Source organism: Anarhichas minor, unplaced genomic scaffold (genome assembly GCF_050575085.1).
Source record: "Anarhichas minor isolate MPS153535 unplaced genomic scaffold, ASM5057508v1 ptg000094l, whole genome shotgun sequence".
In the NCBI taxonomy this organism is placed as follows: domain Eukaryota; kingdom Metazoa; phylum Chordata; class Actinopteri; order Perciformes; family Anarhichadidae; genus Anarhichas; species Anarhichas minor.
Window position 1 is genome coordinate 189,827 of NW_027466540.1, and position 13,500 is coordinate 203,326.

At 42.6% G+C, this 13,500-nt stretch overlaps 2 protein-coding genes across 2 annotated transcripts in view; both read right to left on the bottom strand.

Annotated features, from left to right (window-relative positions):
* Positions 1-7,273, bottom strand: part of LOC142939168 (venom phosphodiesterase CdcPDE) — a 40,336-nt gene extending 33,063 nt beyond the window's left edge. The window contains exons 1-6 of the mRNA XM_076082388.1: positions 7,219-7,273; positions 3,241-3,372; positions 1,634-1,765; positions 1,369-1,494; positions 784-844; positions 312-409 (exon numbers count right to left, since the gene is read on the bottom strand). Coding sequence (XP_075938503.1) covers positions 312-409; positions 784-844; positions 1,369-1,494; positions 1,634-1,765; positions 3,241-3,372; positions 7,219-7,273 — 604 coding nt within the window. The remainder of the gene's footprint in view (positions 1-311; positions 410-783; positions 845-1,368; positions 1,495-1,633; positions 1,766-3,240; positions 3,373-7,218) is intronic.
* A 3,433-nt stretch (positions 7,274-10,706) lies between these two features.
* Positions 10,707-13,500, bottom strand: part of enpp2l (ectonucleotide pyrophosphatase/phosphodiesterase 2-like) — a 35,385-nt gene continuing 32,591 nt past the window's right edge. The window contains exon 25 of the mRNA XM_076082395.1: positions 10,707-11,287. Coding sequence (XP_075938510.1) covers positions 11,117-11,287 — 171 coding nt within the window. The 3' untranslated portion in view covers positions 10,707-11,116. The remainder of the gene's footprint in view (positions 11,288-13,500) is intronic.

The following is a 13,500-nucleotide window of genomic DNA, read 5'->3' on the forward strand; positions in this document are numbered from 1 at the left end:
TAAACAGTGCTTTTATCAGTCAACCATTTGTGACTGTCTCACTGTACGTGCCAAGTTACATCAATTCAGAGATGCACGACCATGCGCAGCGACCACTTGCGGAGCCTCGTGCCGGCTTCTCTGCAGCAACCATAAACCACGTCTCTCTCTGCCGTCAGGACATAAAGCTGTAGAACTCCATTAGGACGCTGCACGGTGCTAATCTTAAGGTTCCCAGCTTTCAGATGATGTATACAACTTATATGAACAATGGTCCATGGTCTATGGAAGAGGTTAAAAGGGGTTAAGAGAGTAGTGGGGTTGTCACTAACTGAGTTTGTCCAGAACAGGGATGAGAGCGCTCCATGTCTGCAGGTACTCAGCCCTCAGTCCGTCCAGAGAGACGAGGAGCAGAGGCTGCTGCTTAAAGCTGAGAGGGGGAAGAGGAAGATCAACCAGGGAAGAGAAGATGAGATACAGACGTCCTTATACAGTGATGATTTACAGAGCACAGTTAAACATTCATCACATTAAAGGGTTAATCAGTAGCACAAGAGTTTAGGTAACTACTGTAAATGTCAAGCTTATGGAAGCCGGAGACATTTCTGTCAGAAAGTAATTGTGACACATTGGACTGGGAGACAGATATATCAACTTTATTCTGTGATTAATGAACAGCTGATAACTTAAAGAAAACAGCTAAATGTGCAAATTTGGAGTAAAATAGCCCAAAATATCAACATTGACCAGTGCATGAAAAACGATGTTGTTGCCTTTAGGGTCTTGCTTTAAGTATTTTCTTACCCTGCTGGACATGTGGGGGTCGACAGATCCTCACACTCGTCCTCCACCCACTCTCTCTCTCCTACAGAGATACAGATTGCGTTAATAGTAGTGACAGTACATTAAGGTACAGTAACACCTGGTGGCTCACTTCTTATGGAAATCATCCAGGAGGGCTCAAACAGGATGTGGACCATACCTTTATCTCTAAACACTAAACATCAGAGGATGTGTGGCTCTGCCAGCATCACATCTCCTGTGTTCAACTCTTTAAAGAGCTTTGAATCAGAGACATAAATCAGGCTGTAAATGCACCAATGAAACTATAAACTGTGGTTGATCATCGCAAGAGGCTCTTAGATGCTGAAAGGAACTGTGAACAAACAAAGTCTTAAAGGCCTGAATCAGTGTTTGAATAGAACGAAATGCCCATAAAAGTCTCTTTTAACAGACATTTTTGAAAAAAACTGCGATCGCAATCTAAGGGGAAAATATGTTTCCCTCGAAATGTAATTGAAGGTGCAGTTTAGTTGTGTTGGAACTGATTTTGAGACAGCGTTGCATATCTTTATCTGGCGTACTTGTTCTCTTTGTTCCTACTCTCACCGTGGCAGACATGTTTGTAGTTTGTGCAGCAGTCTCCTGCAGACAGGCAGTCGTCGGAGCAGTGGCATCTGCTCTGCGTCAGCCTCTTCTCTCCACAGCGCAGCTTCGTGCACTCCCACTGCTGGGCTGAAGGGAAGCAACCATGGAGTCAGTGCACTACGCTGCTCTCCATCACACGCAGAGTGAAAAGACGCATGTGGAATCTGTTTTGATGGTGTTCATTGTGAGAGAAATGAAAGTTTTAAGGTCAAAGATGACGTCTCACTGGGGACGGTGCAGATGTCGTGGTAGTCGTAACAGCAGCTGCTGGCGTTGCACTTCTTGTCACATCTGCAGCCGGGGATCTCGCCGTCATAGGGCTCGTAGCATCGATCCCTGCAGGACGTGTGGGGGACGACTGGGACAGGAAGACAGGAAGACAGGACACCTTGTTTTAGATTTGATCTGTTTCTGGCTGCTCATCCACGTGTGAGTGATGGCTGCAGACGCAAACATAACAAAAGTACTCGAAACTCGAGGAAGAGGAGGAGGAGGAGGAGGAGGAGGAGGAGGAGGAGGAGGGTCATAATATGTGATGAGAATCAGGAGAATTACAATCAAACTTGAGCAGGTTCACAGTAAGTTAGGTAAGAATGTACTCTAGTTTAGTACTGCATATCAACACAGTAATACAGTATTGCAGGTGGACCGTAGTACTGTAAATGTTAGGTATGTTTGTGTCCATGAGGTTGGGGATATTACTGTATATTCCTACACAGTATTTACAGTATTAAATAGGGAGAACATTGTCTGTGATGTACATTCTTCTACTGTTTGTTCTGTATGTGAAACACACACATCCGACTTTGTGTTTGTTGGGATGGATACAGAATTTTGGGGAAATCAAATAAATTGTTTAGATTACAGTATTTATTTTGTGTTTCTATATTTAACGTACGTACAGTAGTCTGTTGTAAGTGTAATACTGAACATGCTGGTCAAGTCGATATATTTTGAGAATAAAGTTCTGATATTATATGAAATGTGCATGAAAGTCGTATAATAATGTAAGAAACAGAAATAAATGAGCGAATCGTGGAGCGGAGTCGGAATGTCGCTTTCTATCTGTGAGTTTCTTCTTGGTTGTGGGATTTTCCGTCACAGGTAACTTGTGTTGTGTTTGGCTCACCTGTCTGGACGAGACACGTCTGCTCTTGTGTTTGTGTTTAATTCATTATGACTGATGGGGAAAACAAATGATCTCACACCAGATCTATTAAATCCTTTTTTTATGTATTCTGTTTGTATATGCCATGCATATAGTTAAAAGGTATGTGATAACATCTTCTAAGAAAGCCTTCACCATATCTGCAAACGCATGGTCTGAATTTATTCACAAAGGGCTAAATATTCATAAATATTTGTAAATGTTATATCCTGTCTCCTAAAAATGACATTCCCATACAGCAAAACTTTATGTGTGTACTACGTATACGACGAAGACACGAACCCGTTTCACCGGCTCCTGGGTCTCCGGTAGTGTGCCACCATTTCCTCTCTGAACAGTCTGCTGAGCACGAGACTACATGTTTAGCGTCGCACCGTGATTCACCACACAGTCTTATAATGTCGCAATCTAAGGGGAAAATATGTTTCCCTCGAAATGTAATTGAAGGTGCAGTTTAGTTGTGTTGGAACTGATTTTGAGACAGCGTTGCATATCTTTATCTGGCGTACTCGTTCTCTTTGTTGGGCTGAAGGGAAGCAACCATGGAGTCAGTGCACTACGCTGCTCTCCATCACACGCAGAGTGAAAAGACGCATGTGGAATCTGTTTTGATGGTGTTCATTGTGAGAGAAATGAAAGTTTTAAGGTCAAAGATGACGTCTCACTGGGGACGGTGCAGATGTCGTGGTAGTCGTAACAGCAGCTGCTGGCGTTGCACTTCTTGTCACATCTGCAGCCGGGGATCTCGCCGTCATAGGGCTCGTAGCATCGATCCCTGCAGGACGTGTGGGGGACGACTGGGACAGGAAGACAGGAAGACAGGACACCTTGTTTTAGATTTGATCTGTTTCTGGCTGCTCATCCACGTGTGAGTGATGGCTGCAGACGCAAACATAACAAAAGTACTCGAAACCTTGGTGTAATTTGCTCAGAGGAGTTTTCAGAGTGTAGAAAGTTGTTTTCAATTGTTGTCATAATCATGACTTGACAATATAGCCTTGCAATACTCGCATCCTTAAATATAGGGTTCAATGCAGCAGCTGATTGAGGAATAACACGTCCTAAAAGGTTCTGTGTCAAGTCTTACAGTGTGTCTCAACACTAACACTCAAGACACAATAACAACAACCTGTAACTCTGAACACGAAGGTCCTGCTTTACACTCAGATTGCAGTCTTGAACCACACTTACAACACTACACACAGTTCTCTAACATGTGGCACAGTCTCCATGAATACAATCTACTGTGTTCACATGCAAAGTCCTGCCATTTAAAATGCCAAATTTCCGTCTATCCACTCTGACTCCTCAAATGGGCAACACATGTTGCACAACTGTTCAATTTGCAATCAGAGCGCCTCTGTTTTGGAACAAATGCATGCCAACATAGGAGAGAGAGAGGCAGGAGGAAGAGGAGGAGGAGGAGGAGGAGGAGGAGGAGGAGGAGGAGGAGGAGGAGGAGGAGGGTCATAATATGTGATGAGAATCAGGAGAATTACAATCAAACTTGAGCAGGTTCACAGTAAGTTAGGTAAGAATGTACTCTAGTTTAGTACTGCATATCAACACAGTAATACAGTATTGCAGGTGGACCGTAGTACTGTAAATGTTAGGTATGTTTGTGTCCATGAGGTTGGGGATATTACTGTATATTCCTACACAGTATTTACAGTATTAAATAGGGAGAACATTGTCTGTGATGTACATTCTTCTACTGTTTGTTCTGTATGTGAAACACACACATCCGACTTTGTGTTTGTTGGGATGGATACAGAATTTTGGGGAAATCAAATAAATTGTTTAGATTACAGTATTTATTTTGTGTTTCTATATTTAACGTACGTACAGTAGTCTGTTGTAAGTGTAATACTGAACATGCTGGTCAAGTCGATATATTTTGAGAATAAAGTTCTGATATTATATGAAATGTGCATGAAAGTCGTATAATAATGTAAGAAACAGAAATAAATGAGCGAATCGTGGAGCGGAGTCGGAATGTCGCTTTCTATCTGTGAGTTTCTTCTTGGTTGTGGGATTTTCCGTCACAGGTAACTTGTGTTGTGTTTGGCTCACCTGTCTGGACGAGACACGTCTGCTCTTGTGTTTGTGTTTAATTCATTATGACTGATGGGGAAAACAAATGATCTCACACCAGATCTATTAAATCCTTTTTTTATGTATTCTGTTTTTATATGCCATGCATATAGTTAAAAGGTATGTGATAACATCTTCTAAGAAAGCCTTCACCATATCTGCAAACGCATGGTCTGAATTTATTCACAAAGGGCTAAATATTCATAAATATTTGTAAATGTTATATCCTGTCTCCTAAAAATGACATTCCCATACAGCAAAACTTTATGTGTGTACTACGTATACGACGAAGACACGAACCCGTTTCACCGGCTCCTGGGTCTCCGGTAGTGTGCCACCATTTCCTCTCTGAACAGTCTGCTGAGCACGAGACTACATGTTTAGCGTCGCACCGTGATTCACCACACAGTCTTATAATGTGTGTCTGCCTCACCTGCTGGCTTTCACTGCACCCATACTCAGACAGATATGACTCAGCACATTGATATACAGTATATGTATGTATATATATATGTGGTCATTAGCAAAGAAGAAAGAGGTTGAGGTTTAAAATGACAAAAGGTAAAAACAACGAAACCATCTTGCTGCCTGCTTAGTCATTGAGATATTACAATGATGAGCCAAGTAAAGCTCATCGTATGAGTCATCAAAACTAACAGAGAGATTATAAAAGGTCTGCTGAGCATTCTTCCTCTGCGTGACGCTGCGCTTTGTAAACAGCTGACGAAAGGACACGCGTGGATGATTTATTGATTTTAAGAAAAACTGCTCAAGTGAAAAAGTAGGCCGAACGTGACGAAGTTAGAAGCGAGGTGTTTTTTCTGCGATAGGAAGGAGCAAGTTCCATCATAGAAAGGAAATATGGCTCTTCAGTAACTGTCTCAATTGTTTAGGAAACACTTTACTAAGATCAACGCTTTCTTACTCCCAATGCGTCGAGTACGGCAGCTCGGTCAGCGCCCGTTGGTGTCTGGTAGCGACACACGAGGCAACCTTCAGCGTCTGTATGAGACGCACTGAGCTTCAACTAACTCTCTCAATTTAAACCCATCTGCGTCATTATTAGATGGTCAGGAACAGACGATGTTTAAATAGCGAGAAAGTCCTTGTGGAGAGAGTGCGAAGCGAGGATTGATGTGTCAAACAATCAGACTTTTGTCCAGAAGGCTGACGTTTGTATCCCGTTTAATATCCAAAAGTAAACGTTGAGTTATTTTACAGTAGTTTTGTTTCGTAACATCCGGACTTTACCAATGCCTGTTACGTAACAAAAGTACTTATTTGAACCCAAACCACATCTTTTCCTGGCTCCTAACCAAGTACTTTGATTGCGTAAGTAAACCTAAAAACTAAGTAAACCTACGTTGAGAGTTTACTTTGAAAATGCAAATATCGTAACAAGCAGACTGCAAGTTTCCTGTGAATACGGAAGTTTATTTTGAAGAGGCACCATGTAACAAGCCATGGAAAAAGTATGACCAGTTTTACTTTGCCTCTGAGTGGTTAGTACTTGTTGCCCTTGTTAGTTGGATTGAATTGGATGAAGCCAATCAGAGGCGGAGTCGGGCGGTTCTTTGTCCGTAGTGGGATCCATGATGCGGCGTCTCTGACTCATCTACAACTGACGCTGGAGGGAAACTTTGAGCAACACAGTGTGAAGCTCCGGGTCACTCACCAAACGACTGTATTTAACGAGTTGGGAGCAAGAACGTGTTCATTGAGATTTAACTTACAAATTTAAAAATCAGATGTTCATTCAGTGAAGTTAAGGTTATGCAGGTGTGAAGCTTCATCATAACGTTCTACAGAGAACTGTATATCCACTACTTTGATTAAGCTCAGAGAAGTGTGGAGCTCTCACACAGACTACACAGAGAACACTCAACAACGTCTGATGTAACAGCAATTAACTGGCCTCAATCAACAACAGATGACATGTGGTGATTCCATGCAAAGAGAACTCAGAAAAACATGCATCATACCAGCTTACAAGGCGTGCATGTTGCAGCAAGAACCAAATGTGAATTCTTTGGACGATGCTTGTGAACGTTTGTGAGTGCAGACATTTGTGTGTGTGTGTGTGTGTGTGTGTGTATGTGTGTGTGTGTGTGTGTGTGTGTGTGTGTGTCTGACAGCACCTTTGTTTCGACATTTCTGCAAGTCCAGTCCAAGACCAAGTCCAAGTCCGAGGATTAGGGTCACGATCAATACAGCCAAGACACCTACCTGTGACACACACACGGAAATAAATAGTTAGTGATAGTTTGTTCTGACACAATCAAATCTTTAACCAAATGAAAAAATAGCCCAATATATTGATTATCCATACTGCAATATCAAATTACATGTCACATGACAGAGTATTTTATCCATATTGCCCACTCCTACTGTAAATAGCTTATCATTTCCCAAATGACAAATTAAAGACAACCACAGCCAGTTATGTATTCTAGTCACTGCCCTGCACTACCTGCATATTACTGTAAGAGCTACATAATGCTATATATTCCTCATGCTATGTTGTTATATTTAAACCATCAATTCAGAACCAAAGCCGATACTCACAATAATCTTCTTTTTCTGCAACTCCTTCACAAAACCCATCGCTCCCATGAAGGTGGTGGCAGTCACACACGCTCACAGACAGACAGGCAGAGGGGAACACATGCCTCCACTTAATATCCCGGCAGTGACCTCTGGACTATAGGTGTGAACAACAGATAAGTAACTGATTGATGGGAACGCCGAGATGAACGTTTCTGTGTTTTCAGGTCCGTCAAACAACAGATGACGATGCTTTCTTGACTTTTTAACTCCAGAAACTCAGCTGGTGCAGGCGAGATGAGAAGGTAGCAAGTGTTGACCTGGAACACACTCAACAAACAGCCACCAGAGAGAGATTCAAGCTGCCAATGAGAGACAGTCTAAATGCTGTGAATATCAACAAGAGCTGATAATGTGGAAACATTGTATTGGTTTATTACACAGGTGTAAAGATTAACTGTAGCTGATAATGGACTATTAATGATGCTGAGATGATGTGAAACGTTGACTGCCAGTAACTGTGCACTCGCTGTATCAGAGAGGATCGGACGGTACCATTTATTCATCAGAGGCCTTGAGCTCATGACAAATAGTCTCACTTCATAAACCTATGGCCCGGACTGCAATAAAGTGGAGTAATAAACTGTATGTAAGAAGTGGACGTAGTCACAGGGACATCACCCATTGGTTTGTGGACTTTTTGAAGCCTTGAGTTGAAGCATTTTGGCCGTCGCCATCTTATGTTTTTTGCAACCAGAGGTGAGACGAGAGGGTGAGAGAGAAGTACAGCTCTGAACAAGACTTTTTTATGCAACAAAAAATGTTACAATTACCTGCATGAACTGAAATGTTGTGTTTAAATATGCAAATGAGGCATTATCTAATAGTACCTCTTGGTGAATTTAGGAGACATCTACAGACACAAATAGGCAAAGTAATAAAAGAACACCTCCGTGTGTTTCGGATCTTTTCTTTTTACGAGTCTGAAAGAAGAACCATGTTTTTGATTGTAGAGTTTCGCCATTGAAAACAATGTTAGCTGTTTAAAACATGAGGTCATCCGGTTGTTGTCTCTGTGATACACCACCTACACGTTCAGCAGACACAGGTTGTTGAGTTTGGAAGTGATGTAATGTGCTGAGGTGTCACAGACAGCATAATTAATCCTCGGGGGTGTTATGGTTTTGGACGGTTGTTATGAAAACACTGTGTTGAAACTTCAGGTCCCTCAGAGTCACACACTTACATAAGATTGGATCAGGCGGTGGTGGAGGCCAATGCTATCCACCGCCATCCAACCATAGGGGCGCCCCAAATAACTTTGACTTATTTCAATACAATTACTCCAAAATATTTCCCACATGTATTAAATGGGGCCTATTTTCCTGGCGTTCCTTAGATTCATTTGGGAAGGTTGAAAAAACTATTCCGGTCTTTGGGGAATAACTCACAACATCTTTTTAAGAAACGCAGTTTTTCCTTTAAGTGTCGTTTCCCTGTGAGGTTATGATTGGTGGTGGAGTTGGCTGCGAAGCACATTCTTTATTGGTAAATATGTAATATCAATGAGGCTCCAATAAGACTCTTCTCAAGCATCTCCTTGGAAGCTACTAAACCCATCTCAGGCTCTTCGATGTGACCTAAAGTTACCTATGATTTAACAATGGTCCAGTCACCCATTTTCAATGGAAGACATGACATTCAGTCAAGCAGAAACCACAAGAAGCAATCATTGGAAGGAGTCAAGTGTGTTGAGGTGGAGGCATCACTGCCTTACCGTGCTGATGAGGCAACGCTGCTCCTTCACAATACTCTGTTGATTTTAACCGAGTTGAGGTTGAGCAGCCACAGAAGCTTTCCAGATGTTGATGAAAGAAAGAACTTCAGTAAATCAGCAGCCAATTAAACGTCTCTGCAGCTGTAGTTTGGTTGCAGAAGCAGTAATTGTCAGTTCCAGTCAGGTTGTTTCCAGTTCTCTTTTATTTGAAAGACCAAAGGAATGAACATGGCTGTGTCTACCGTTCGGCAAGCTCTCGACTCATTCTATTGATTATCTTCTGTGTTCTATTGATAACCTTGATAGCTATGTTAACTCATCAGTGAAACGTTACTACAGTTAATACCAAACATGAAAGAATACAGCTTCTGGCTGCTTTTGTATGAAGTTACATACAACAGCTGAGGAGATTGTTGCAGTTGGTGTGTGTGTATGTGTGTGTTTTATATGTGAGGATGTGTTCATGTGTACACTAGGGTGAGATGCCACATGTGTCCAGACATTTACGTTTGTCTTCGGCACCACTGGACGGTGTCAGCCGGCCATAACCACAGGAAGGAGCTGTCCCAGCCCCCCATTCTTGAGAGCATTTGTTATTTGACCATATGAATGTATGTGTTCATGATGCAGTGGTTGGTAGTGGTCAGTATTTTCCTCTCAGTCTGACTTTCATAAGTTCCAAAGGGCAATACAGCCATGTCTCTTAAACATGACTCCATACAACAAAACTGCATTGTTGATTACCTCTTGAGGGAAACGTGTTTTGTTGTGGGTCACGTTTGCTTCTGATGAATCACAAATAAGTCTCCTAATGAGTTATTGGACGTCCACATGGGGAGGAGGTCGGTGTGGTGGTGGGTCATGCAATCACAGGGCTTTCACCCAGAAGCTGTTTGTGTCCCTTGTGAACAAGTTCTTTTATTGCCCGAACATAACCAAGTACTTTGTTGCGTTTCTGTTTTGTTTTGTTTAAATTTTGTAGTTTTAAGCCAAACCATGTTTATTTACTACATGTTTGTTAACCACACTGCGACCGCTTAAAAGACTTGATATGTAATTGAGATTGCAAGTTAGTTTTATGGGAACACAACTTTGTAGGACATAGGGCTGGGGCAATAGTTTATTTGTGTTATACGTTTGTATGTTAACCATTTAATCATGATATTAATAATCATAAAGGAGCTGAAGCATATCAAAGGCTCGGTCAGACTCTGGTGTACACGTGTTGAGCCCTGTGTGTTGATATGAGTATATGCTGCATGTTTATATGTATTTTGCATGTTGTTTGAAAGGAAAGGTTTGACAATTTGGATGAACAAGATGCAACATAATCATAATCATCTTTAGAGGTGCTGGTAGGAACATTTTGTTACCTTTGGACAGAGCCAGTCCCACCCGTTTTCAGTCTTTATGCTAAGCTATGCTAAGCTGCTGCTAACATGACAGTGGTAGCAATCAACTCATCTAACTCACATCATGAATGAGAATGTATGTCCCAAAGTGTCAAGCTATACATTTGCAGAACTATGCAGCAATGTTGCACGTTTTAGTTTTTTTAATGTGTTTTTCAGACGTTTCCGTCGTGCGTCTTCTCATTCCCACTCAGCGTGGAAGTGTAAACGACGTTACTGTAGTCTGAGTGCAGTTTGCTATGAGAAGTCCTCACAATGATATTATAACATTGACAAAGAAAATAAGTGATTAGCTGATACAATGCAAGTTTCAAGAGTATTTTATGACGAAGAAAAGACACGTTCAAAAATGTTTAAATTCTTTAGCATGTAATGGATGGGCAGTAGGAATATAAATGCTCCTTCGTGTGTGCATGATGATGTACTTCATAAACTGTATTTATGAAATGTGTAATGGCAGCTGTCGAGAAAGTCTCCCATCCTGCATCATTCTTCTGCTAGCTTTCTCACCCTCAGATTTCTTGTGATAGTATTGAATATTTGTAATCTTCCAAACTACTTCCTGCCAAACCGTTCCGTTTGTTAAAAATTGTGATCCCTTTTCCGAGCACTTCTCGGTCAGTTCCTCAGGCTGTCCAGCGAGTATGCAGTGAGAATGCAGGACTTCTACAAAAGGCCTACATCCTGTATGTGTGTGTCTGTCTCTCTGTGTTTCTAGTCGTCACTCTCGAAGGTGTGCAGGTAGGTTTTGAGGTTCAGCATGCTGTTAAAGGTTAGGTTGGTAGACCGGTAGAGGTCCAGGCCCGTCAGGATCTCCACGTCTCGGACTCGGGCTGTGTGAAGCTTGAGCAGGTCTTCGACCCACTGCGACTCATCCCCTCCACTCTGCAGAGACACAGAGAGAAGTGGTTATTCACTGTGGATTCAGCGATCAACCATTCTTATTTAAAGTTCACGTTTCCTTTATTGTTTGCAGCTTTCATGTAGCAATGAATGTAAACATGAGGAATAGAATGAATGTAAACAATGCAGTAATGATTCATTATTATATCAAACTTTTAATCTAGAAAATGTGGACATATTCTGTTCACCGCTATAGCTTCTCAACCGTGCAAAATGCAGATATGAAACTCTACTGGTGTATAGTGGAGATCAAAACGAAGGCTGAGTTAAAAGATGAGTGTGGTTCGAGCAAAGCACCGGGAATGGGGGGGGGTAGGAAGTCACATGATTTAAAACCTTGTCCCGGTGGTCTCTCTGGGCAGATTTGGCCGTCACAGTCGGAAAAAAAAGTTCACATATTACCACAACTTCATAGTTGAACCACCAACAGATTCTGACTGAACTGACAGCTCCCTTCAGTGCAAAACACTGCGACTATGTCAAGTTCAGTCGTGTCATTAGGCCCACATAGTACGAGCAGACACCAGTAACATAAGGAGGTAGGTACGGTGCGACAGCCGATATGTGCAAACGTAGTAGAAGCGCTCTCTTCCAGGGGCACCAACGTTCATCATTCCTCGGAAAAAAGGATAGTGAGGTGTCTTCATGTGCCACAAGTTCCCACTGTGTTTCAACATTTATTCTCCAGATGCACAGTACTCTACTTCTGAACCACTCTGCCCTCAGGCTGGAACTAACAGCTGCTCTTCTGTTTTGGAGTGAACAATACTTTCGCCTGCTGATTCACAAGTAATTGAATTTCCCAGGTAAAACATCCGAAGATGGGATTTTGCTACCTTTGGAAAGAGGCAGGCGAGCCCGATCTTTATGCTAAGCTAGGCCAACTGGCTTTAGCTTCATATTTTACAGACAGACGTAAGAGTAGCAGGCCTGTCTATCCTCTCATCCCACCAAAACAAAAATACCATTTCTTTCCACATGGAACACATTTTTTGTGTTGGTTTTCTTCTTGATGTGTTCGCGATTGAAGTTATCGTCAATAACCAAATCCACCTTGTTTCAATGCAGTCAAATCACGCAATGTTCTGCATGATGCACGGCGGCGACAGCTGAGGAAGACAAGAGCCAACGAGACAGATCACGTTCCAGCAAAGGCAAGAAGCAACACGATCGTGACACATCAGTAAATCTTGGCAAGCCGGCCTTCTTACCCGGCAGTCGGCGAGTACTTGCAACAAATAAACTTTGTCACATTTAGGTTTTTTTCTATGCACCACTGAGATGGAAACAGACGTAATAAATGATTGTAACTGTTCTGCACCACCGCTTCTCAAACCTCAAACTGTTAGGATCCCGGTCTGACTTAGTGTGTGCTCCTCTGTTTTTTTTCCCCCTGTCAGTTTTGTTGTTTGAAGGCCATGTGCTTATGTTTTGTTTTTGTGTCAGCCTATAGTTTCCACCCCCGAGTTCCATCTCCAACCACGCCCCTCTCCCCAGGCTCAGCTGTGGGGAATTCCAGTGATGATCTGTGAGGACTTAAATACCCCAGCTGTCCTCCGGCGCGTTGTCAGTCCGTCCGGTTACCAGTCTGGTTCTAGTCCACGTGAGTTTGAACAGTGTTTTCGGTGAAGAGTTATTTGTAACCATTCTGCTTTCTGCAGCACTCCTGCTGCGCAGGGTCGATCCCCGGGTATTCTCCTGTGCGCAGATACCGACACGGTAGTACCACGGAGTTCACCGGTCGGCGTCCTTTGTTTCCTTCCCGGACCGTTTCCAGCCGTGAGTTCGGTGGAGCTTCCCTCCCGACTCCGGTGGCTGCATCATCCGTCCTCGGTTGAGTTTCCCTCCCGACTCAGGGAGAACGGAGAGGCTTTGGCCACTGGACACGGTGCCGTAGTTTGTTTGTTTATTGTTTTCTGTTTAAATCTGCTGCTATAAATAAAGACCTTGGATGGATTAATCTGCTGTGTGAGCGTGCGTTTGGGTCCATCTACTACACACCACATAACACAAACGATGAATGAGTGATGACTTATCAAGTCAAATGACAAGGCGAGGGTTCATAACAGGTTTAGTTCACACAGTGCTTAGAACAAAAGGCCGTGGCCTTCAGTGAGCAATAAGCAGTCACAAGATCAACACGGAGTAACAGCAAGCTCAGGCCAAATGTCAACGTGTGATGGTACTGATATCAG